This window comes from Myotis lucifugus, unplaced genomic scaffold, assembly GCF_000147115.1.
Source record: "Myotis lucifugus unplaced genomic scaffold, Myoluc2.0 scaffold_803, whole genome shotgun sequence".
NCBI lineage: Eukaryota > Metazoa > Chordata > Mammalia > Chiroptera > Vespertilionidae > Myotis > Myotis lucifugus.
In genome coordinates this window covers 97,942-124,488 of record NW_005871851.1, presented here as the reverse complement: position 1 = coordinate 124,488, position 26,547 = coordinate 97,942, and the positions used below count along the sequence as shown (strand labels likewise).

At 53.5% G+C, this 26,547-nt stretch overlaps 1 protein-coding gene across 1 annotated transcript in view; it reads left to right on the top strand.

Moving 5' to 3' along the window:
• MBOAT2 (membrane bound O-acyltransferase domain containing 2) overlaps positions 1-26,547 on the top strand; it is a 39,831-nt gene that overhangs the window by 4,626 nt on the left and 8,658 nt on the right. The window contains exons 4-8 of the mRNA XM_023747163.1: positions 51-128; positions 15,717-15,812; positions 21,049-21,104; positions 22,384-22,438; positions 25,637-25,832. Of these exons, the coding sequence (XP_023602931.1) occupies positions 51-128; positions 15,717-15,812; positions 21,049-21,104; positions 22,384-22,438; positions 25,637-25,832 (481 nt within the window). The remainder of the gene's footprint in view (positions 1-50; positions 129-15,716; positions 15,813-21,048; positions 21,105-22,383; positions 22,439-25,636; positions 25,833-26,547) is intronic.

Below are 26,547 nucleotides of genomic sequence, written 5' to 3'. Positions count from 1 at the left end.
ATGTCGGTGAGCGGTGCCGTCCCCGCCTAACCGTGCTCTCCCTTTTGTAGGTACGCCTTACATTTCCTCGTCCAAAGTGGAGTTTCCTACTGCATCATGATCATAATCGGAATGGAGCACATGCACAAGTAAGTGTTCGCTTTGCACACGCACTCACACACACTCACACTCACACACACACGTGTTTCACGCGAATACAGCTGGATCAGATAGAATCTTACTGCACTAAGATGACCCTACACTGTGATGGCTTTTTCAAGAACTGTCATAAGATCATCAGTGTGCATCCGTCCCATGTGCCTGTGCCTGGGCTCTCAGCCTCGCCCTGTTGTCACTGGGGGGGGGGGTGGGGGGGGGAGGGGGACGAGGGAGGCGGGTAATTCATTGGTGTGTGGCTTCCCGGCTCTGTGGGAGGTGCGGCTGCTGCCCTGGCCCTGCCCGCTACACTCCAGGAGCTCCTCCCACAGGCTGTGCCGGCCGTGAATGTTTCCAGATAGTTCCTAGGGCCCGTTGGGGTGCAGAGCTGCCTCTGGTTAGAACCCCTGGCTTAATGTGGGGCCTGGGTTCCCGGCAGCATCCCCAGAGGCAGACGAGGGAGGAAGAGGTGCCTCCTCCTCTCGCTCTGACATCGCGCTGGGACCCGCGCTGCCTCCCGGGTCCTCTGTGCGGCGTGTTTGTGTTCAGATCGCTCGTGGGAAAATGGCTGGTGATTCGTCTTTCTTACCTGAGATGCCCTCCCTGTGCCCAGAGACCACGAGGCCTGGGGAGCCGCTGCCGGAGGCCCGTTTGGGGTGCTGTCGGGAGGGAAGGGGACCGTCTTGCAGGGCTCTCTGGGCGGAGCGACCTGGAGCTCGCTCGCTTCTGGTCCTGAGTTTGCCCGGCCCAGTCCCCTGTGCTGGGCCTGCCTTCCCCGCCGTGTCCCCGGGCACCTTTCCCGGGCGACGTCTCCCTGTCCTGCCAGTTTCCTTGGCCTGGATGCTGGGTGCCCGCTCGCAGGATGCGTGCCTCCAGGGCCGGAGGTCAGCTCTGCTGCAGAAGAGGGGAGGGTGGGGGCCCGGGGCTCCGTGTCCAGCGGGAGGGTACCACAGGCACGACGCTCAGGGCGGTCTCCCTGGAGGATACGGAGCGGATGTGACACGGCTCCAGCCCGAGGAGGGGAGAATGCAGGAGGGCTTCCCTGGGGGTGGGGGCCAGGCATTGAGGCAGGGGGAGCGTGGGGGTGCAGCTCGCTCAGCCCAGGCTGCTGGCAAGTGGGGGTGCAGTGCCTGCTTGGCAACCTCAAGGGCATGTGGACTGAAGAATGAGTCAGGGGCACAGCCTGTTTTTCTCCCCGAACCCTCCAATCAGCCCTTCACCTTGTTCTCCAAGGACATAACTCTGGGAATATTCTCCTCTTCCAGGAATATTGTCTCCTCCCCCCTCAGGCGCTGCCCACCCCGCTCCCTCTGCCTGGAGCACTCTCTTCCCTCCTCCTCCCTCCTCCCTCCTCCCTCCTCTCATTCATTGTCCTCCCTCTTTCCTGCCCCTTGTCCCCTCCTCCCTTCTCCCTCCTCCCGTTCATTGTCCTCCCTCTTCCCTCTTCCCTGCCCCTTGTCTCCTACTCCATCTTCCCTCCTCCCTCCTCCCTCCTTCCTCCCTCCTCCTCTCTTCTCCCTCCTCCCTCCTCTGACCCTGCAGATTCCAGGTCACCTTACCCCTCCAGGAGCTTGTCTGGTTCCCCTGACCTAGGACGCCTTATTCGTCATGCGCTGTCATGGAGTTGTACCCCCTTTGGAGACTCTTCTCGATTTTAAATGCTGAATGTATCAAGGGTTATTGAGTAACGTGTCCTGCCTTCCCACTCAGCGGGCTCTGTGGCCACCGCCTGACCACGCCTGCTTTTGTTTCCTGAGTGGGGCACAGGTCCCAGGAGACTGTGTTCTCAATGCACGTCTCTCGAATGAATGAATGAACAAATGGATGAATGAGTGAGTGAATGAATGAATGAACGAGTGGAATGGATGAATGAGTGAATGAACGAATGAATGAATGGATGAGTGAATGGAAGAATGAGTGAATGGATGGACAAATGGATGAATGAGTGAAGGAATGAACGAATGAATGGATGAGTGAATGGATGAATGAGTGAATGGATGGATGAATGAATGAATGGGTGAATGAGTGAATGAACAAATTAATGAATGGATGAGTGAATGAGTGGATGAATGAGTGAATGGATGAATGAGTGAATGGATGGATGAGTGAATGGATGAGTGGATGAACGAATGAATGGATGCGTGAATGAACGAATGAATGGATGAGTGAATGGATGAATGAGTGAATGGATGGATGAATGAGTGAATGAACAAACGAATGAATGGATGAGTGAATGGATGGGTGAATGAGTGAATGGATGAGTGAATGAATGGATGAGTGAATGGATGGGTGGATGAGTGAATGGATGGGTGAATGAGTGAATGGATGGGTGAATGAGTGAATGGATGAGTGAATGAATGGATGAGTGATAGCACGGCTCCTGCAGAACAGCAGCCCTTCCCTGGCCTCCGAGACCTGCCTTCAGGACGCCCCCTGCTTCCTCCTTCAGGACGCCTGGGCAGGCACCCCCACCGGGAAGTGGGAAGGCATTGCCCGGAGAGGTGGCCGGGGCCGGCTCCTGTGGTACCCGCTGGGCTGTGTGCGCTTCTGTAGATGGGCGTGGGCACTAAGCACCCTCGTGTGAGCGCTTCGTCTCTGACTTTTCTGTGGGAAACTTGTCATGAGTTCCGAAGGCGTCAGACTGGAACACGGCGCCAGGAACGCCAGTGCTCAGCTGTGAGCAGCTGGATCGGGGGCGGGGGGGTGAGATGGGGGAGGGGGTGTGTGACAGTGGGGAGGGGCCCCGTTGCCCGAGAGGTTAGGCTGCGGGTTGTCTTAGGACTCGGCAAGTACTGGTCACCCAGAGGCCGACCTGAGGACACGTACGATGAAGAGACATAGAGCGACGCTGCCCACGCCCCACGGGTCGCCAAGCTGCGTGTGGGTTGTGTTGTAAGAGCTGCAGGACATGCCTGTAAGCCAACCAGCCGTGGCTCAGCTTCCACCACCTTGAGCAGACATGTCTGTGTGCTGTGGTGTGTCTAGGATCCCAGAGGTGGTGGACACGTGGGTCCTCGCCCTCCAAAACTCACCGCTCACTTGCCCGGCCAGGGTGGCTCAGTGGCTGAGCATCGACCTACGAACCAGGAGGTCACGGTTTGATTCCCGGTCGGGGCACGTGCCCGGGTTGCGGGCTCGATCCCCAGGGGATTCTCAGCATTGATGTTTCTCTCTCTCTCCCGGTCACCGGGGGCAGCGCACTGCGGTCCCCGCTGGAGGGAGCTGGGCCCGGGGCCGAGGAGGCAGGAAGGAGGGAGAGACTGGCTTGGAAGCAGGAAAACCCGGCCTGTCCCCCATCGGCCATACGCTGCAGGGTCAGGAGGGGCAGGACAGATGTTGGCCTTACGTACTTGCGCTGAAGTGTAGTTGTAAAAGTTGGGAAATACTGCAGAGCACTTTCCTCAGCCTCCTCCTTTCCTGGTGATAACGCCGAGCAGCCGGCTCGGGCACCCGGGCACCCCTGTGGCTTCCTCCTGGCTCAGCCTTGCCATGGGCGTGACAGCCCTACTCGCCGGGAGACAGGTGCCCGAGGAGGCAGGGGTCGGAGCGGGCGTGTCTGATCACACCTGGCCCAGCCGGCTCCCTCTGCACTGGGCTCCTCCTGAGCAGGAAGCAGGGTGATGCTGCGAATGCGTCATTAGAAAGAAATACCGCCCACCCGTGGCTCAGGGGTTGAGCGTCGCCCTATGAACCAGGAGGTCACGGTTCGATCCCTGGTCGGGACACATGCCTGGGCTGCGGGCTCCATCCCCAGTGTGGGGTGTGCAGGAGGCAGCCGATCCATGATTCTCTTATTACCGATGTTACTATCGCTCTCTCCCTCTCCCTTCCTCTCTGAAATAAAAAAAATTAATAAATTAAATAGAAAAAAGAAATGCCCTCACTTGGCTGAGGGGAGGGCAGGGAGCCCACCGAGCAGCGTTCTGTTCTCTTCCTCGGAGCGAAGGTGCAGTAACTTCGCCCAAAGGGGTTCAGCGGCCTTGGGCGTGTTGTGCTTGCGACTTGGGGGCTGTAAGTGCTCCCAGTTCCCACAGGAGGGGCCCTGTGACCTGGTGCCAGGTAACAGGATGTCCCGGCCCGTGGGGTGTCTGAAAGACCTGCAGGGCGTCCCCCGACACCCCGCCCCCCCCCCCCGAGAGGGTGTGACCCAGGACGCCTTTGGGGCCTCACTTTCCCTCCAGTCGTGAACTGGGTCCCTGTGTTCGACCGCCAAAGGGGTCGCGACCTACAGGTTGAGAACTGCTGCACTAGATGATGCATCTTTCTTGATTTGAAAATAACATGTTATTTAAAAATAGCCCGGTCGTTGTAATGATGACGATAAGAATGCTTCTAAAAAGGAATACAAAATAAAAACGGGGAGTGCTTCTCCCTGGTGGGGACCGGAGTCATCTTCCAGTGTTGAGTGCGTTTGGAAATTAACCTCACGTTGACAACAAGATCCTTATTCTTGCCTGAGCTGAAAGAAAAGTGAAGAAACCACACAACCATCTATTCGAATGACAGACAACAGCAGTCCGGGGTCTGAACACTGCATGCTTACGTGACATGTGGGTGCGCGTGGAAGTGTGAGGGGACGCTCACCGCCCGGGGCTCTGCTTTTTATTTTTATTAGATTTTTAAAAAACATTTTTATTGATTTCAGAGAGGAAGGATGAGGGAGAGAGATGGAAACATCATGATGAGAAAGAATCATGGATCGGCTGCCTCTTGCACGCCCTACACTGGGGATGGAGCCCGCAACCCGGGCCCGTGCCCTGACCGGGACTCGAACCCTGACCTCCTAGATCCTAGGTCGACGCTCACCCACTGAGCCACGCCGACCAGGCTCACTAAGTGCTTTTTACAAACATCCCAGCAGCGAGCGCTGTGTGAGAGGGCTCCGGCCACTGGGCGGATGAGGGAGCGCCGGTTCTGGAAGGTGAGGTCCCGTGAGCGAGGTCCAGACCCGGGGACTGGCCGCCGGGGAGTCTGTGGAAGTGGACCGGGCTGTCTGGTCCCGGGGTCGTGGTGGGTCGTGTGTCGTCGGGTTATTTCCCGACCAGGCTTCCTTCAAAGGCTTCGTGTGTTTAAGTTGGAGAAACAGAAAGAGATTTCCATCTGCTTGCCGAGGACATAAACATCCTGGCTTGTTTTTCGAAAGAATAACAAGCACCACTGAGATACGGGGCTGGGGCTGGCTTTTTCTTTCTTCTTTATTAAATCCTCATCCGCGGATATTTCCCCCCGTTGATTTCTAGAGAGAATGGGAGAGGTAAGGGGGAGAGAGAGACACACACATCGATTGGTCACCTCCCGCCCGTGCCCCGTGCCTTTGACCAGCAATTGAACCTGAGACCCTTTGGTCCATGGGCTGACGCTCTGATCGCTGAGCAAACCAGCCAGAGCCAGGGGCTGGCATGTCCTGAGCTTCCTTACAATATGGCATCCGGGTGCTCGGGCTCAGCAGCTGCCGCCTTTGCCCTCCGTCCTGCCCACCCTGAGGGACAGCTCTCACTCCTCCACTGAGACCGACCCAGCCGGAAGGAGCCGCTGTACTTCACATGCATGCACACACACACACACACATGCTCACACACCCACCTGCACACACACACTCGCACACTCTCACACACACACACGCACACATGCTCGCTCACACACGCACGCACACGCATGCTCACATGCACACACTCGCACACGCTCACACACGCACGCACACACGCTCACACACACAAGCTGTCCACACCCAGTGCCTCTGTGTTTGCGAGGATGCTGGTCCCTCAGCCCGGGCTCTGGGTGACCTCCGGGCTGAAGGCCTCCCCACCCCCGCCCGCTTCCGCACAGACTGAGTCACCCTCACCCTGCGGGCTGGCTCCTGTGCTCCTGTGCGTCTCAGGTGACCCTGCGCTGCAGGGACTGGCTCAGGCTGCATTCAGGTCCTGACCCTGGAGCCTCCCTTCCTGCTCACCTGCCGGGAGCTGGGAGCCGGGAGCCGGGCCACGCTGTCTGAGGTGCTGTCCTCCGGCCTCAGGTGCCTCACTTGTCCGTTAGGAGCAATGATGATGCAGCCTCACGGGGTGGTAGTGGCGACGCCATGCCGTCAGCTGTATTTCATTAAATGTCAGGTGCCACGGACGGCCACATGCACCACGCGGAAGGATTGCGTGCCATCCGTCGTGAGAGGACTCTGGGTCTAAGGATGTTCAATGTGCCCGGCCGGTGTGGCTCAGTGGTTGAGCATCGACCTAGGAACCAGGAGGTCAGGGTTCGACTCCCAGTCGGGGCACATGCCCGGGTTGTGGGCTTGATCCCCAGGGTGGGGCGTGCAGGAGGCAGCCGCTCCATGATTCTCTCTCATCATGATGTTTCTATCTCTCTCTCCCTCTCCCTTCCTCGCTGAAGTCAATAAAAATATATTAAAAACAAAACAAACAAGCATGTTCAGTGTGAACTCACGGGAGTGTCGGAGTCCACAGGCCCCGGGCGGAGCGGGTGAGCACCGCGCACGCGTTAGTGAGCTCAGCCCCTTTGCCTCCCAGGGACTCCGACCCCGAGAGGCCAGGGCCGGGGCCTCAGTCAATGTGTGTCCTCCGCTCCGCGCGGACGTATTAAGGGATTCGAATGTGCGCTGGACCCCAGCTGAACCGGCTCTGCTCACGAGCTGACCGTTTTCTGAAACGCACACCCGGGGCCGACTGCAGAGCATCCTCCAGGTCCCAGTTCTGAGAGACCGCGGGCTCAGCTCAGCTCAGCTCCGCTGCCGGGGGCCTTCCTACCCCCGCCTGTGTGCTACCAGCCAAAGCATGGGGCAGGTCACACCACCTTTCTTCTTTTTGTTTCTTATTGATTTCAGAGAAGAAGGGAGCAGGAGAGAGAAAGAGAGAGAAACATTAATGATGAGAGAGAATCATGGATCAGCTGCCTCCCGCACACCCCACACTGAGGACCGAGCCCACAACCCGGGCCTGTGCCTTGACTGGGAATTGAACCTTGATCTCCGGTTCATAGGTCGACACTCAACTACTGAGCCACGCCGGCCGAGCCGCATTGTCTTGCTGCCCTTGCTTTCAAGACCTTTAAGAATTCATTGAGTCCCTGTTTTTCCTTTTCTGCGTTCCACCTCCAATCCTCAGTCGTCCCCCCTGCAGTGTAGTAGGAGAGATTCAGGGTCCTGTGTGCTGGGGGCGGGGGCACACCAGGGCCTCTGTTGGGAGGCAGCCTCTGAAGGGTGAGTGACGGGTTCTAGCCTACTGCTGGGTGTGGCCCACGACCTTGGAGTTGGGGAAGGAGGGTGATGCGGACCTTGTTCCACACACTTGTCCCAGAGCCCTGGTTCCAGAAGCAGCCACGAGGGGCTGAGAGCTGGGTGCCCTCCTGTGGCCGACTGTGCCTCAGTTGCCCCAGGCGTCTACCATTGCATCGCCTGCCAGTGGAGTTTTTGATGCTGTTAGGCCAGTGGTTCTCAACCTTCTGGCCCTTTAAATACAGCTCCTCATGTTGTGACCCAACCATAACATTATTTTCGTTGCTACTGTTATGAATGGTAATGTAAATACCTGATATGCAGGATGGTCTTAGGCGACCCCTGTGAAAGGGTCATTCGACCCCCAAAGGGGTTGCGACCCACAGGTTGAGAACCACTGCCTTCGACGTTTTAAATGTTTGTTTCTGTGCACTTACCCACCGAACCGGGGGCTGTTCACCAGATCGTTTGAATTAGAATCCAAAGGTCTTCACTCTTTTTTCACTGAAAGGGAAACTTTCCCGGGACCCGGGGCTCAGGCAGCGGCTGCCCTGCAGGCCCAGGAGGTGGAGGAGGGGCCTTGCTTGACCTTCTCGGGGTGCAGGTGGTTGGCGTGGCCGCCCTTCGGCTGTGACCAGCAGCCACCAGCCACTTTCCTGCGTGTATTGGGATGGACTTGGAAATGGTCTTTATGGAGAAAGTGAAGTGACTCCGTTAGTTCCTGAGCCAGCGGTGGGCGCAGACGTTGGGTTTTGTAAAAGGCTGCACCGTGGGCAGCTGGGCCCACGCCCGTCACCTGTGAGCAGAGGGCGGCAGGGAGGGCTCGGCGACGCCTGGGTCAGTGTCCCCGTTCGTGTCTGGTCCAGTGAAAGCAGCTGAGCTCCTCCCCTTCCCCGTGAATGAGCTTCGGGAAGAGCAAACAAAGCCCTCGGGGTGTATGTGTAAGGCACACAGGAGGACACCTGAGCGGAGGGGGGGGGGCGCAGGGAGCCCCCAGCCCTGGCCTCCCGAGCAGCACGGGGTGTGACGGACACAGGTTACCTGCAGGTCTCGAGGGAGGAGCCGAGGGCATTCAGGTCACCAGACACCCGAACCCGGTGTCTGTATCCGGGAGGAGCCGAGCGGAGGGACCCGGAGAGGGGGTTCCTTGCCCCCGTGGAGGACCGTGTGTTCTAAAGGGATGGGAGCCAGAGGGGGAATCTGAGTCTGGTAGGAAGACCGCATGGTGTCTCTTGCTGGTAAGGAAGGTGGTTCTTCAAGCGTTTTAAATTCTATCAGTGATTTCCGGTCCACCACACTCATTCCCTCTCCCCAGGGAGCCCCACCAGGCTCTCCTGCTGCCAGGACTTCACGGGGTGCGGCTACGTTTCTGATCTGGCCCGAGCCAGCCTCCAAAGCCCATTGTCATTGACGGAACTTCTGTTAGGGAGTGAAGAGGTAGACAAATTACTCCCCCCCAACCCCCCCCCCAAATAAAACACACAACAAAACCAGTTATGACACTGGATGAACTTGCCTCTGGGCAGCGAGAGCCGGAATGAGAGTCGGCCGGAGCGGGACTTGGGGAGCTCTCTGCACACCCCTGGGGGCCGGAGGCTGCGCACAGGCCGGAGAGGGCCTGGGCGAGAGGAGACGCTGGGCAGACTTGGCACCTGCCGGGCCATCAGGTGAGCCCTCGAACCCCCACGCAGATAGGTCGGCAGAGGGCGGGAGCCTCCCGGCTGAGGGTGTGAGCACGAGCTCGGGCTAATCATTTTTTTTTTTAATATATTTTATTGATTTTTTACAGAGAGGAAGGGAGAGAGATAGAGAGTTAGAAACATCGATGAGAGAGAAACATCGATCAGCTGCCTCCTGCACATCTCCCGCCGGGGATGTGCCCGCAACCCAGGTACATGCCCTTGACCGGAATCGAACCCGGGACCTTTCAGTCCGCAAGCCGATGCTCTATCCACTGAGCCAAACCAGTTTTGGCTCGGGCTAATCATTGACTGGCCTCCCAGATGGGCAGACACAGGATGACCCTAGAGCATGTGTGTGTGTGGAGAAACGGGGAAAGCAGCCAATCGGAACTGGCTCTAAATGGACCCCGAAACTGCAAAGCAGCTGTTATGCAGATGTTCAAAGAATTAGAAGAAGATATGATGACCATGACTCAACAAATAGGGAATGTCAGTGAAGGCATAGAAGCTACTAAAAAGGACCAAATGGAAGTCCTAGAGCAGAGAACCCAAATGAGAAATTGACTAATATGCTATGGAGTGGTTTGTGATGGCCGAAGAATCAATCAATGAACTCAAGGGTGGATCAATAGATATTAGCCAGTCTGTAGAACAGACGTAAAATATATCGAAGAAGCCTGGCTGGCGTGGCTCAGTGGTTGAGCATCAACCTATGAACCAGGAGGTCACGGTTTGATTCCCGGTCCAGGGCACATGCCTGGGTTACACACTTGATCCCAGTAGGGGGCGTGCAGGAGGCAGCTGATCCATGATTCTCTCTCCTCATTGATGTATCTATCTCTCTCTCCCTCCCCCTTTCTCTCTCTGAAATAAATAAAAAAAAAATTTTTATAAATGAATGTCCCTGGCAGGTTTGGCTCAGTGGATAGTGTCGGCCTGTGGACTGAAGGGTCCCGGGTTCGATTCCGGTCAAGGGCACATGCCCAGGTTGCAGGCTCCATCCCCAGTTGGGGGCGTGTAGGAGGCAGCCAATCAATGATTCTCTCTCATCATTGATGTTTGTATCTCTCTCCCTCCCTTCCTCTCTGAAATCAATAAAAATATATATACATATATTTTTAAATATATTTTATTGATTTTTTACAGAGAGGAAGGGAGAGAGACAGAGAGCCAGAAACATCGATGAGAGAGAAACATCGACCAGCTGCCTCCTGCACATCTCCTACTGGGGATGTGCCCGCAACCCAGGCACATGCCCTTGACTGGAATCGAACCTGGGACCCTCCAGTCCGCAGGCCGACGCTCCATCCACTGAGCCAAACCGGTTTCGGCAAAATATATATTTTTTTAAAAAAGGATGAAGGACTGGTCCACCAGCAGGCAGTGGCCTGAAACAGGCTGGTACATTATTTTGCTTATGATTTTGTGGGTCCGGAATTCAGGGACAGTTCAATTGGACGGGTCCCTCTTTTTCACGTGGCATCAGCCTCTTCACTCATGTATCTTAGGACGCGGCCCTGTTCGGCGCTTCTCTCACACTCCTTCCTCCTTCCTTCTTTTTTAAAAAAAAATATTTTTTATTGTTGATAGTATTACAGATGTCTTTCGTTTACCCACCGCCCCTTAATCCCCTCCTTTCAGTCCCTATCTAGTCCCCACCAGATCTTCACTACCCTGTTGCCCATATCCATGGGCTGTGCATATCTATATATATATAATCTATATATAGAAAAGGCTAATATGCTAAGTGTCCAACCATCCAACCGGTCACTATGACGTGCACTGACCACCAGAAGGCAGGCACTTAACGCAGGAACTGCCATGACACGCACAGAGAAATGGCACCGTGGACCTGGCGCCCACAAAGCAACACTTGGCTTCCTCCAAGTGGGACACAGGCCCCACCACCACCCCAGAGCGACACCCCACCAAATCACAGCCAACACTGCCAAGACCCCATGGCGCAAAATGCAGCCCACAGCCCAGCCCAGCCTGGAAACAGTGGCTGTGGGCACCAGGTAATGACGTCACATAGCAACGCCTGGCTTCCTCTCCCCAGCAATGACTAGACTCCTTGCAGTTTCTTCAGCCCAGAACACGACTTGCTTCATAGCCAGGTGCAAACATTTTACACTGTAACCAAATGACTGTGAAGCGTTTTCCGTGCTTCATCTCATTTGATCCTCACAGAAGTCCTGGAGTAGGTAGATAGGAGACTCGGTAGAATCCTATTTTCTTTTCATTAGCGGAAAATGGAGATTTAGAAAGTTTAGAAACTTGACCCGACTGAAAAGAAGCAAGAAATGGTGGACATTGAAAATGACACCCGGTTTTCTGACTGCGCAGAATATAGTCAAACACTGCTACAGTTAAATATTTACCCTTTGTTCTCCCTGCGTGATCTACAATAATAATCTGCTTCGTGTTGATATTTACTGCTGTGTTGCTGACAATTACCTGAAAGAGAAGTTGGGGTGCTTCACGGGGCTGGAAAAAGTTTAGCTAAATCAGAAAGCAGGTCTAATTAAGCTTGTTTATTCTATATATATAAAAGGCTAAGTTGACTCATGCATGTGCGATACATATAAAGCTCTCACTGGCGCCAATTGCAGGTGTGTGTTTTGATCTGTCATTGTCGATCGTGAATTTGGTTGACACTTCTATTATAGAGAAAGGATGAATAGTGATATTAAAATATTTCTTCTAATTAATTTCCTTTCAATGAGCATGAATTTGTGCACGGGGCCTCTAGTAAGGATCTAAGTTCTTTGGTTTATCTCTTCTCGTCCCCTCACCCCACATGGAGGTATGTCAGTCTATTGCATGCCTTCCTGCTTCGGGTCTTATTTGGTTGGTCAATTCATCTTGTTCATTAGATTCCACAGATAAGTGAGATCATGTGATATTTGTCCTGCTCGGATTAGCTTATTTCACTTAGCATAGTATTTCCCAGGTCCACCCATGCTGTCCCAGACGTTAGAGATCCCTCTTTTTCACAGCTGCGTAGTACTCCACGGTGTAAATGTCCCACAGCTTTTTTATCCCCTCGTCTACTGGTGGGCACTGGGGCCCTCCTTCCGTTTTCACCTCATCCTCCAGGGCTTCCATGTGTGGGGGCCTCAGGACAGTCACACTTTCCTGGCAACCAACTTCCAAACGGCGGGAAGGAGGAACTGCCAGGCTCATGATGGGCTGCGCCTGGGAACAGTTACTCCCGCCACAATCCACCGGCCAGCACAGTCCGGCGGGGCTCAAAGCGGGTAGAGCAGTCGCTTCTCTTGACAGGGCGCTGGCCAGGCTGCGGGAGAGCATGTGAACTGGGAGGTGCTGAAGCGGCTTTGGGAAATGCAGCTGCCGCCTGAGCTGTGGAAGTTGTTTTGTGTTGACGTGTCCACACCGTGTGTGAGTGTGCGTGTGGCTGCTCCATCAGGTCGCTGCAGGAGCATGCTCCCTGTGGAAAGCGTTTCAGTTGGGGGGCGGTCCCCCTCTTCCTTGCTCAGGAGGTTCAACTAGATTGGAATTGCCTATTTGTCTAAAGTTCTAAAGAACTCTTTCATAAACCACCTGAATTGCTTACATGAAAAATTTAAGATTTTAATCTAGCCAAACATATGGCAAATATATACACACACACACACACACACACACACACACACACACACACACACTAGAGGCCCGGCGCACGAAATTCGTGCGTGTGTACCGTCCCTAGGCCTGGCCTGTGATCAGGGCCATCTTCCCTAGCTGTCCGCAGCCGGCCCCACCCCCTACCACCACCCACCCTCAGTTCCCCATTCACCATCAGGTGATCGGAGCCTGCTGGCCGGGGGGAGGAACCAAGAGGTCGGCCGTTCCACCCACTCGCCAACCCTGTCCCCCAGCTGCCACCCACCCCCGGTTCCCTGTTTGCCATCGGGCGATTGGAGCCTGACGGCTGGGGGAAAGGACCAAGAGGATGGCCGTTCCCACCCGCGTGCCGGTCCCACCCCCACCATGGGTCACCCTCTGTGTGGGGTGACCAGTGGGGCTGGGGCCTTGGCCTGGGGCTGCCCACATCCCTTGCTACCCACCCCCGGGGAAAGGGACCAAGAGGTGGTCAGTGCACCTCATATTGACTGATCGAGTGGTCGTTCTGGTTGTTCTGCTGTTAGGGTCAGTTTACATATTACCCTTTTATTATATAGGCTATCTACTTATATAAAAACCTTGGGTGTAACATCACGGCCAGAAGCGTGACCAACCGGAAGGAAGTCAGTCCTGCAGGGGTCGTCTTGGAAATGGCTGTGCCCTCCCCCAGCTGTTTCCTGGAGGGCGAGGTTTCAGGCAGGAACCCGCCCTCAGGGAGAGGTTTCAGGCAGGAACCCGCCCTCGGAGCCCAGCATGGAAGTGAAATGATTTTTAATGGATCTATTATTGAAGCTACCTTTGGAAATACTATATCTATAGATCAGTGGTTCTCAACCTTGGCTGCACATTAGAATTACCTGGGAATCTTTTTAAAACCCTGATTTCTGGGCCTCATCCTCCAGAAATTCTGTTTCTTTGTTACTAATGTTGTGGCCCCACCCCATAACAAAGAAACAATTTCTGGAGGATGAGGCCCAGGAATCAGGATTTTAAAAAGATTCCCAGGTGATTCTAATGTGCAGCCAAGGATGAGAATCACTGGTATAGATAATATTAAAAATATATCTAAATGTGCAATTCTTTGTCCAAAAAATGAGCATGTTCAAAAATTAAATGAAGAAAATTTGGATATACTTGATGGAGATTTTCACACATATTTGAGTGATTATTCCATTGATTCCACAGGTGATGCTGAAAAGGAAAAATTTCCCATCGAATTTCTTAATAGTATTACTCCTTTGGGCATGCCATATCATAAATTAAAATTGAAAGTGGGTGTAATCATCATGTTATTGAGAAATCTCAATAGTAAATGGGGTCTTTGTAATGGTACCAGATTTATTATCAAAAGATTACGACCTAACATTATCGAAGCTGAAGTATTAACAGGATCTGCAGAGGGAGAGGCTATTCTGATTCCAAGAATTAATTTGTCCCCATCTGACCCTGGTCTCCCATTTAAATTGATTTGACGACGGTTTCCCGTGATACCAGCATTTGTGATGATTATTAATAAATCACAAGGACAAACTCTAGACAAAGTAGGCATATTCCTACCAGAACCCGTTTTTGCACATGGTCAGTATATGTTGCTTTCTCTCAAGTTTGAAGAGCGTGTGATGTTACAGTTAAAGTTCTAAATATTTCATCACAAGGGAAACCAGTCAAGCACTCTGAAAGTGTTTTCACTCTTAATGTGGTGTACAGGGAGATATTAGAATAAGACTAATCACTTTATCAGTCATTGTTTGCATCACTGTTGTTTTTATATCATGTTTTTGTTGTTTTCATATCATGTTTTTGTCGTTTTTATATCATGCCTCTGTTGTTGTTATATCCTTTTGTTACTGTTCATTTATTAATAAATTTATATATTATTTTCATATACATTTTACTAATTTCCTTTCATCTCTCACACTTCTATTATAGAGAAAGGGCAAATAGCAATATTAAAATGTCTCTGCTAATTAGTTCCCTTTTTAAAAAAAAATATATTTTATTGATTTTTTACAGAGAGGAAGGGAGAGGGATAGAGAGTTAGAAACATTGATGAGAGAGAAACATCGATCAGCTGCCTCCTGCACACTCCCCACTAGGGATGTGCCCGCAACCAAGGTACATGCCCTTGACCAGAATCGAACTTGGGACCCTTGAGTCCGCAGGCCGATGCTCTATCCACTGAGCCAAACCGGTTAGGGCAACTAATTCCCTTTTAATGTGCACGAATTTCGTGCACCAGGCTACTAGTATTTAATTAGAAATGATGAGAAAGTCCTTCCCTCATTTGAGCACATTTGAATCTTTACCCACAGCTTCTGTGTGCTTGGTTCTGTCTTGTGTATAATTCTTGAATCTGGCTAGAATTGTGTAGATGCAGGTACAACATGCTTTTCCCCACCAGATGTCAACTCCTTGGGAGGTAACCCGTCCACTCCTGCGACTTGCCCGCAGCCTTCACTCCATGCCATGCCATGTATATAGTCCCGGATCTGCTTCTGGGTCTGTGTCCTCTCCTATCGACATGTAAATTCTCCGCCCGCACCATGTCTTAATTACCACAAGTTCCCATGCCTAACAGTGTGAGGAACTGCACGTCTGATGCCCACGCAGGATGTATACTCAGAGACCACTGAGGACACGTGTGTAAAAATCCCACGAAGAGTTTGTTAAATGTACATTTCAGCCAGATGTTTTTGTGCTAAATATCGTTTTCTAGAAAGAAGGAGGAGTAAGTAGAGCGAATCACAGTTTTATGCCCGAGAGCATGACTTTCAGATCCAGAATTTGGTGCCTGGAGGCGTTTCAGAAGGAAGAAGCTGACGGAGGCAGCCATCGCATGCATTAGCCATTGACGGGGCCCCGCGTCCCAGCACACGGGAGCGGGAACTAGCGGAGTTTTTCGAACTTATTGAAGAAAGCTCTCGGGGAGTGGATCTAGTGACATTGAAGTTTCGAACCCTGTCACATAGTTAACAAATTACTGAAATGTGTTCTTGAACCAAATGAACCCTTTATTTTCACTAATCTAGCTTATTTTTGTTTTCCAGATATTGTTTTGTGTTTGCTTTGGGATACCTCATAGTGTGCCAAATTACTAGAGTCTATATCTTTGATTATGGACAATATTCTGCTGATTTTTCAGGGTAAGATGAAAACTTTGATTTAGTAGCCTGTTTTTTCTTTTCTTTTCTATTCTAACATGTTGGTTACAGGACAAAATGTAGTTGCATTTAGTGGTTCACATGAAAAGCTATTGCTGAACATTTTAGTTGAAAAGTCCGTTATGAATGTAGAAATGCCCTTATAAAGCCGTCTTCTGTAGTGTCACAAAGCCATCACGTCACCTCTCCCCTCACTGGCGTAAGCTAGTCTAACAGTTACACTTGTCACGTGGCATCTGACATTGAAAGCGTTTCCCAGTTCCAATAGAAATCCCTGCAGTCCTGTCCAGCTGTTGCCAACCAGCCCCCCTGAGCCCGCATCCTCGCCCCCCTTTCTCTCTCTCTCTGCTCTCTGGGTCGCTCAGCGGCTTCTGCATGCGCTCTGATGGCCTGTCTTGCCTCTCAGCATCCTCTCGGCTTTCTTTGGACCAGGGTCCTGGGCGAACACATTCCGCCTGGGTCTCCCAGAGAACACCCTGGAGCGTGTATCTCGCTTCCTTGCATTTCACTCTCGAGCCGTGTTCTCCATCCTTCTGCCCGGGGCCCGCTGACGGGTGGGACGAACTCGGCTTGCTCCTTCCAAGGGGGCCTCGTCCCTCTGTGGTCCTCTTTGCTGTGACAGAACCCTGTTGAGAGATGAGCGCAGGCCAAGCCCCAAAGAGCTGACTGCGCGAGTCTCTATGAAGGGACGCCCGCGGGCACCGTGCACGGGCGGGAAGCTGCCGGTGAGCCTCCCGGTTCTCTGTCCAGCCGGCCAGCTCTCTCTACCCAACGGGACACGAAGACCTGCCTTTAGTCAGTCCCGAGTCCTCTGACAGGATAAGTAATGACCAGAAACCCCATTTGAGGACGACCAAAGTGCAAAAAAAAAAAAAAAAGAAACAAAACAAGTCCCGGCGTCCAGGAAAAACATTGTCCAGCAGCAGAAATGGACCGGAGCATGTGATGCCGCGGGAAGTCCCCACGGGAAACGGGGAGCTTGAGAAGGGGAACGTTCTCTTCTCCTTGATGAGATTAAAAGGGATTTTGCTTTTATTAAGCAGGTTTTAAAAATAGGCTCGGATGAGAGGGGATTGCATTCAAAAGAACAAACAGAGCCAGGCCAAAGCAAACCTGATCAGATAGGCTGAGTGATTGGCAGGGTGTTGGATAGAAGGAGAGGTGCACCTGGGGTTCAGAGGAGGCGGCTCGGTGCTGCCCCCTGGCGCACGGTCCCAGGTCTCCGAGGAAATGAACGGGAGCAGGACCCTGGGTAGACTGGCCCCCAGCATCTTAGTGAACTTGAAGAAGAGACAGTCACAGGTCATCGTACCTCAGTGGAAGGATGCTGTGTGTCTCTTTAAAAGAATCAAAACCACGTAGGAAATTTAATTTTCCTGAGAACAGTGACCACTGGTCTTGCTCACCACGGTATCCTTGAAGCGTAGCACGGAGAGGCGTTGAATTACTACTTATTGAATCGGCAGTAACACTCCAGCAAAGGAACCCGCACGGGAACGTAAACACAGCCTGGGAGACCTGACAGCGTGGGCAGAGCTGTGCTCGCAGCGGCAAATTCATCGCTTGGAATACGCACTTGTGTTATGATAAATAAGAGCTAAATTAGGCATTTTTTAAAAATCCTCACCTGAGATAAATTTTCCATTGCTTTTCAGAGAGTGAAAGGGAGGGATGAAGGGAGAGGGAGAGAGGGAGAGAGAGAGAGAGAGAGAGAGAGAGAGAGAGAGGTGAGTATGTAGGAAAAAAACAACATAGCATCTTAAAAATGGAAAACCCGATATAAAACTTTGAGTACTGTGTGTACTTTTTATCCATTAGGAAAAACATTTGCCCATGATCAGTGAGCTGATAAGTATTAGACGGACAGATTGGCTGAAGGGGACCATTCTGGCAGAACTAAGTTGAAGGCCTCTCTCTCCCCCGCCCCCCTTCTCTCTCGGGCACAGGAGAGAAAAGCCCCCTAGAGGCAGGCTCCCCTCAATGGATCTGTAGGCATTTAGAAGCGCTGAGTGTGTTGTAGCAGAGGATCCTGGCTCGATGCTAATGAGGGTCAGTGGAGTAGCCCCCCAGTGTGGGCTGCTGCAGCCGGTGGAACTGAGCAAGTGCCCCTTCGTGTAGGGGGCCTGTCGCCCAGGCACGAGAGCCCAGGGGTGAGGCCGGGCCCTGCTGAGGGCTCACCGGCAGCTCTTTGTGGGGCGTCTCACGTGCACGCGGCGAGGGAGACTTACTCTGTGTGCGTGGTGTGTGCACGTGTGCACATGTGCGTGTGCATGGTGTGTGTGTGTGTGCGTGTTTGTGTGCGTGAGTGTGTCAGTAGAGGCGTAAGTGAAATACTGGTGCAGTCGCTCTGACTGTCACAGAAGCAGGTGTTCATGACCCACATGTGCTGTCAGGAAAAGCCAGTCTCCGCTGCAGTGGAACTGCCCGCTCAGAACGCCCCCCCCCCCCCAACACACACACAGGACCTGCGCTCGGGGTGGTCTGTCCCGCAGCCCTCGCTGTGCTGTCGCTGGCCGTGCAGGCCAGTGCGGGCTCTGTTCAGTCCCCTCGGGGGACCTTCCTGGGCACCCGCTCACCACACCCCCTCGCTGACGTCCCCTCCAGCGCTTCTTGCTTCTGTCTGCCACCTGCTCCTCGCAGCCCCTCCCTAGAACCGTGTCTGCAGTGTTTATGCTCACGCCCGGGCCCCCGGCTACCCCGGGACGGGCTGGACCAGAGGCGTGGCCTGCCGCTCATCGAGAGCCGCAGGGAGTGTTCAGGGCTGCTGGGCGCCAGAGAGGAAAGAGGGGTGAGGTGGTTGCACCCCCGTCCGCACCGCGAGCCCGCGTCCCCTTGCGCTTCCTGGGGCGCCCGGGACGTGGACAGATCATTCCGGGGCTGAGTGGGGAGCGCTTTCAGGCCAGAGGACAGGGCAGGAGGGAGTGCGGCCCGTGTCAGGAGGAATGGCAGGTCGTCATGCCAGGAGACGCGGTTTACCTGCCATCGAGAGGTGTTGATCTAGTGCGTCTCTGTGCCCGGCGCGGTGCTGGGCGCCGGCGGGAAAGACTGTTAGTTCCTTACCTCACAGACGTTCCAAGAGGAAAAGCGGGCCCTGAAGCAGCCGTGTCGTTTGAGAAGTGAAAAGGCGGTGGCTGTGCGAGTCCTCGGACGGATGAGAGGAGACGGGGGCGGTGCCCGCGGGCAGAGGGCGTGCGCGCGGAGCACAGGCTGCGTGTCGGAACCTCTGGCCCGGGCGAGGGAGCAGCAGGAGGGTTACAGCTGTGAGTGCGAGAGGCAGAGTTGATTCCTGTGTTGCTCTCTAGAAAGTCTTGTATTATTTTCCTAGAAGCAGCTCTCACCCTCCTTTTGCCCGCCCTGCACGTGGCACCTAGCAGGGAAGTATGTCACTCAGCTGATAAAATAAATGGAATGCTATTTTATCAGTCATTTTTATTGTGTTTTAAGGTGACATGGGAATTAGAAGTTAGAACTGAAGGATATTTTATTTATTTAGTTATTTTTACATTTTTTATTGATTTCATTGAGGAAGGGAGAGGGAGAGAGAAACATCAATGAAGAGAGAGAATCATGGATGGGCTGCCTCCTGCACGCCCCCCCACTGGGGGATGGAGCCCACAACCCAGGCCTGTGCCCTGACCGGGAATCGAACCGGCGACCTCTTGGCTCCTGGGTAAACGCTCAGCTGCTGAGCCACAGGGGCCGGGCTACTCTGTGTGTTTAAAGGGTTAGTACAGGGGTCCTCAAACTACGGCCCGCAGGCCACATGCAAATACAAATATTGTAGTTGTTCCCGTTTTGTTTTTTTACTTCAAAATAAGATATGTGCAGTGTGCATAGGAATTTGTTCATAGGTTTTTTAAAACTATAGTCCGGCCCTCCAACGGTCTGAGGGACAGTGAACTGGCCCCCTGTTTAAAAAGTTTGAGGACCCCTGGGTTAGTGGATCGTTGGTCCTGTCCGAAGCGTCCATACTTGGAAAGCATCGTTGGGTTCAGACAGCCGTGATGTTTATTTCCACTTTGTGGTGCACAGGATTGACACATAACAAAGTCCCGTCATGTCACTGGTCCAGCAGCTGTGTGTGGCTGCATTGCCGTCATAAGCCTCCCCTCCAGCCTGGCGGTCATGGCTCGGCGTTAGGGAGGTGGGCCAGGAAGTCGGGTCAGCGTGGACCACATCTTCATGGACGTTTTGGGCAGAACCAAACATCAGGAGCCAGGTTTCCAGGACCAGCTGGCAGGGACCAGGTGTCCCGGTGGACAGTGGCCGCTGACCAGTCTCCGGTCCAAGCAGGGGGCAGGGCGGGACCCGCCGGGTTGGGGTCCTTCCCGGGACCTGCAGGGGGCGGCCCGCGTCCTACCTGCAGCCCACAGGGCTTCCTGGTTTGACTGAAATCCCAAAACGATGAATACACAAGCCGTGGCAACTTGTTCTCCGGTCTTCCGCCTGGCTGCCAGTGTGACAGCTGCAGGGCCAAACGGATCCTGCTGGCTTTCCCATGTAGACTTATTATTCCTTCCCAAGTTCTCCATTCCGTTAGAGACGGGGAAATGGGGGAAATAGAGCCATCGTCTTACTGGCAGCGTGATGTTCAAGTCTTCCTTCCCTGAGAGAGCCCCTGGGCCCGCGCTGTCTCTGGGGCGTCTTTGACGGGCCACCCCCTGGGGCCCGGCTCCCAGGACGGGGAGGTGGGCAGCATCCTTCTCTCTCCCCTGTTTCCGTCCTGTTTCATTCTGCGTTTCTTCCCCAAACTCCTTCAATGTGGTGCCCACTCCCCTTCTCCCAGCAACCCCCTTTCCACTTTGAGGCATACCCCCGAGGCGACAGGCAGCTGGGATTCTGAGAAAGGGCTCGGTCAAGGCCAGGTGGCGGGCGGTCTCAGGCCTGTGCGGTCCTCTCCCGCTGGCCTCCCGTCCTCAGCCACAGTGGCCCTGCTCCCCGTGACTCCCACGTGATCGAGCCTGCAGCCCTGCTCCCACGTGACCTGGTTCCGTGGACGAGCTTGTCCTGTTCGCTCTGTAAATCGAGGCCCAGGTTCCCCGTCTCTGGAACCTCCCCAAACACAGCAGCCCCCACTTCTCTCCCCAAAGGTCTTTATTGATGTTAAAAAACATACACGATTTCATAGTCATATAAGCAAAATAAACCCCTTTTCCTATATCGTAACTATTATTTTAAACATGCCCTTTTGACGTATTTATTCTTTATTTTGTCGCAGCCCGATGATGATAATGACCCAGAAGATCACGAGCTTGGCCTATGAAATTCATGACGGTAAGAATTAGAAATTCACTTTCCATCCCTGGAAGACGTCATATTCAGCTCGTCTCTTGCTTGAGATACGACCATCACTTTCGCTCTTGATTAGAAAGGGCTGGCGGTAAGGCAGGGAAAACAAATCCTGAACTCTTCCTACGGTTATTAAAGTCGGCGTGTTCTCCTTCAGTATTTTATCTTAATTTTGCCTTCAGTTCAGTGAGAAAAGCAAAGCAAAATAGTGTGATTCCGTCATATGACCCACATTAGGGGCAATTTAGAATATAAAGCAAATAGATATTTGGTCTAAATAAAGTTTTATTCATTTCTGCTTCCCCCCTGTGCTACATTTGTATTAAAATTTGAATGTTTTCCCCCGCCCTCTCTCCCTTATACTCACACACACGTGTTCTCAGTATAAGAACTTATAAGTTCACAGGTGGGTGTCAGCCCCACTGTGTGTGTCACCTATCCTGTGCCCCTGCTGGGGAAGACCTATCAATATATGTTTTTTTTAAATACATTTTTATTGATTTCAGAGAGGAAGGGAGAGGGAGAGAGAGAGAAATATCAATGATGAGAGAGAATCATGGATCGGCTGCCTCCTGCACGCCCCACACTGGGATGGAGACTGCAACCCAGGCCTGTGCCCTGACCGGGAATCGAACCGTGACCTCCTGGTTCATAGGTTGACGCTCAACCACTGAGCCACACCTGCCGGGCTACAAATACTTTTTAAATGTGTTGTTTGGCTCTTAATTTAGTCCTCCTTTGGCCTTTAAATTGGGTTTAGGATCTAGTAGGTTGATGTGTAATCATAACAACATCCTTCTGTTTGAGGGGGAGGTAAGCGGGAGACGATGGTAGTCATTCTCATTCGTCAGAGTCGTGTGGGGGGGAGGAGGTCATTCCTCCCGTAGCACTGACGTTGGCCATGTAAGCCATCCAACGACAGAAACATTTTCACGCCCCTTCTGACAGGTCATCACACTTGCTAGGAAACATGTTAGCTCTGGGGGATTTCTTCACTTAGTAATGATCTTCTCTAAAGAAGAGTCAGGTTAGTTCCCGATGTGTGCGTTCACCTCATACAGCCCTAGACATGCTGGGTTCCGCCATGGGCCTTTGGTGGGCTGGAGCGTGTGTTGCCATGGGCGAGGAAGGAGCCGATTATACCACGGCTGGGATGGTAGCGTGCATTTCGAATGCGAAAAGTGATGAGAGTGTGGAGGGGAAACAACCGTTCTTTTCTTTGATGAAATCCCAGTTGATGAGAGAGCCTGTCTCTGTTTCCCAGGGATGTTCCGGAAGGACGAGGACCTGACTCCGTCACAGAGAGACTTGGCTGTAAGGTGCGTGCCTCTTAATTGTGTCCCGCCCGCTTCCGCTGTCTCTGCCTGGGACACACACTACTCACCTGGCCACGGCCGACTTGTCATGCTGGAGGTACTTCCTTCACGAAAACCCAGCTTCCTCCCTCTGCACACCCCTCCGCCACGTCCTGCCGGCCTCCCTCCTGTATACAGGCATCCCTTGACCGGATCGCCACCCAGCATGCACCTCCCGGTACCATGAGGCCATCTGCCAAATCCTCCATCTCTCCCATGAGACCCCTGAAGCCAGGGAGAGCGTTGGCCCCCGAGCCTGCCCTGTCGTGGTGATGAGCAATCATTGCAGCGGCCCCATGTAGGCCGATAGCTTGACGCAGGCACTGGGTAAGATGTACTACGCTAACACGGCGCATGGAGGCCATGTTTCCAGACAATGGCGACCCCGTAAGACATTCTCATCGTTACCTGAGGAATTCGCCGGATCGACTGCTGCATCACTTGTTATAGGCGCTCTGTTGACGAGCTTAAGGAATAGCTCACCTTTTGGAAGGATCTTCCTTAAAATAATCCAATTAGAGGTCAGATGCGTGTTTTGCATCTGAGGCGCGTGTCCTGAAAATCTAGAACGAACAGGCGCACGGCTGCCCGAGAACGAGACGGCGGTTGAGAGCGCAGGCAGACCCACCCCGGTGCTCGCCTTCCGTCCCGGGTGTGTCTCTTTGCATCTCCCCGCCTTTAAAATGTCCTGCCTTCATGGTCTCTGTAGTTAGATTTATAGTCAGTAGATGTGCACCTGAGTGAACTCAGCGGACGCGAGCTTCACTGATCCCGTCCCGTGATCTCTGCGAGGCCTTGGTCTGTCTCGGGAGCCGCTGAGCAGCGGATTCCCAGCTCCCATCCATCTGTCTCCCGCCGCCGCCTGGCAGACACCCAGCCCCGGTAGACTCCGCTCTCCGCTCTGAACTGTGGGAGGAAGCGGAGTGGAAAGACACCCCGTCTTGCTGATTGGACGCATGTTGAATTGGTCACCCCAAATTAAAAATCACCGTGCCCTTTATCACTAGTGACTCAGGGCAAACACGCAGGCAAACTCCCTTTTTCCTATTGCAGATCCACGTCAGCAAGTCCAGTGAACGATTTCTGTGAAATCTACCTCTAGGCTGACCTTGAATTTTACCCTCTCTGACCTGACTGACCCTTCCCCTTTCCCACTGAGGCCCCCCAGCCCAGGGGTGTCTGCTGTAATAGCTCCCCCGCTGGGCTCCAGGCTCTCTCCTGCCCTGGGCCGTCCTTTCCACCCTGTAGGCGGAGATCCTTGTTTAAATTTTTATGTTTATTTTTATTGATTTCAGAGAGGAAGGGAGAGGGAGAGAGAGATAGAAACACCAATGATCAATGATGAGAGAGACTCACTGATCGGCTGCCTCCTGCACACTCCCTACTGGCGATTGAGCCAAAATCTAGGCATGTGCCCCGAACCCAGACCTCCTGGTTCATAGGTCGACACCCAACCACTGAGCCGCACTGGCCAGGTGCCAGAGATCCTTTTAATGTGTTTTAAATTCTATCATCCCTCCCCTGACACAAATCCTCCAGCGAATTGAGAATCGAGAATAAACTAGGAAACTTCTGACCCCCGCGCGTAAGGCCCGGAAAGCGCCAGTAGCCACCGCTCTCCCTCGCTCAGCTCAGTGCACGGTCACCGCGCAGGCCCCGCCCTCCATCAGGATCTCGCCTCCCCTCCCTGCATCACACTCGAGCCCTGGCCGCCTCGTTTCTCTCACTGGCTGTGTTATGGTCTGAGGGTCGATGTTTATTTTGATTGTTCCCCTCCCGACCGGAACGTGAGCTCCATGGGGAAGAACTTGGTCTTGTTCATCGTTCGATCCTCGTCTCCTGCTTAGCAGGTCACCCCTGGGGGCGATTGTGCCACCAGAAGACGCGTGACGATGTCTGGAGACATTTTTGTCACACGTGGCGGGGGGGGGTGCTGCTGGCATGGAACGGGAGAGGCCCAGATCCTGTTGAACATCCTATGGGCTCAGGACAGTCCCCGACAACAGAGAATTACTGTCACCAACCTCAGGAATGCGGAGATGGAGGAGCCCAGCCTGGGGCCACACTGTTCCTGTCAGGGAAATGCCGACGGAATGAAGGACGGACTCGTTTAACATCATCAGTGAACAGAACATGATCACACTTGGTTCTCATTCCAGCAGCAAATAATAGTGACCCACTGCAGTCCCTGCAACGGCTTGTTTGAAATGACAGTTGAGCCAGAAATTATTCCAGCGGATTTCATGGCTCAGCGTTCTCTCCCGTCCTCGCCCATAGCGATACATAGTGTGACGGGTGAGACGGAGCTGCGCTCGGACAAGCTGGCATTGCTTCGGGTCTTGAAATGATTGGCGGCGACAATGGGGCTCTGTTGTGGACGCACAAGGGGCCCCTTTGTGAGCGCGGCTGCGGGGAGGGAGGCCGGGAGCATGCTGCCTCCGCACGCAGCAGAGGGAGCTGCGGGGGGAAATCTGCTGAGAGCCGTGTGCTCCCGGCAGCTGTGAGCTCTCAAGAGAAAATCCCTAAAAACACTTTGCAATGTAGACGATTGTCAGAGACCTGACAGGAGTTCCGGTTAAGCGGTGGCCCAGCTGGTGGCAGGTGGACAGGGACCGCTGTTTTCTCTCTGCTTGTTGTTGTTTTTTTAAAATACGTTTTTATTGCTTTCAGAGAGGAAGGGAGAGGGAGAGAGAGAAACATCAATGAGAGAGAATCATGGATCGGCTGCCTCCTGCACCCCCCACACTGGGGATCGAGCCTGCAACCCGGGCCTGTGCCCTGACCGGGAATCGAACTGTGACCTCCTGGTCCATAGGTCGATGCTCAACCCCTGAGCCATGCCGGCCGGGCCTCACAGACGTCTTACGTGAGCGGATGACTGACCGGTAGGAGATGATGCTCTCTGCCAGGTCTCGTCCATTCCGGTGTGTTTTCTTGTGAAGAATCACGTAGGAACCCTGCGTGGTTGCCCGTAACGATCTGTATGCAAACTCTTTTGTTGGAAACTGCTGAGCATGACCGCACCCTGACCTCTCATGGAGCGCATGGCGTGGGAAGCCTGCTCCGGCTGGAGGTGGCGGGAGCGGCGGGCGGGGGATGGGGTTCTTGCCGAGTCTCCTGCTCGCGCCTGTCCGTCTCACAGCGGCTGTCTCTGACTTGCAGGCGCATGCCCAGCCTCCTGGAGTATCTGAGTTACAACTGCAACTTCATGGGCATCCTGGCCGGGCCCCTCTGCTCCTACAAGGACTACATCACCTTCATCGAAGGCAGGTCATACCACGTGCCGCGGTCGGGCGAGGATGGCCGAAAAGCGCCGCCCTGCGGAGGAGCCGAGCCGTCCCCAAATGTGAGAGCCGGGGTCTCCGGGCCGCGTCGCGCGTGCTGAGGGTCCTGTTTGTTTAAAGATACGAATGTTTTCAAGTTTGGGCTTTTTTAAATACATTTTTTTTTTATTGATTTCAGAGAGGAAGGGAGAGGGAGAGAGAGATAGAAACATCGATGATGAGAGAGAATCATGGATCAGCTGCCTCCTCCACGCCCCCCACTGGGGATCGAGCCTGCAACCTGGGCCTATGCCCTTGATCGAAATCGAACCTGGGACCCTTCAGTCCACTCTATCCACTGAGCCACACTGGTTAGGGCCGAACGTTTTCAAGTTTTGAATTGACCCATCTGTTTCTTTAAAAATATGTTGCTATCCCTGGCCAGGCAGCTCAGTTGGTTAGAGCATCGTCCTGATTCATCAAGGTGTGGGTTCATCACTGCCAGGTAGGGCGTATACAGGAATCAACCATTGAATGCATAATAAGTGGAACGACAAAAAATCTCTTCCCCCCCCCCCCCCCCGACACCTTTCCCTCTTTCTTAAAAAATATATTTTGCAAGAGAAATGCGTCTTCGCCCAGGACCTGGCGGTGATGCTTGGTGGAACAAATCATGATAGAAGAGAAAGAGGTACCTTAGGAAACTGCCCATCCCTACGTGAGAACAACGCTTTCCAGCGAGGTGTGGAGTCATCCAGGAGCCGCCCTAACTGCCCAGGGCCCCCCTCCCCCCGAGGCTTCGTATTCCAC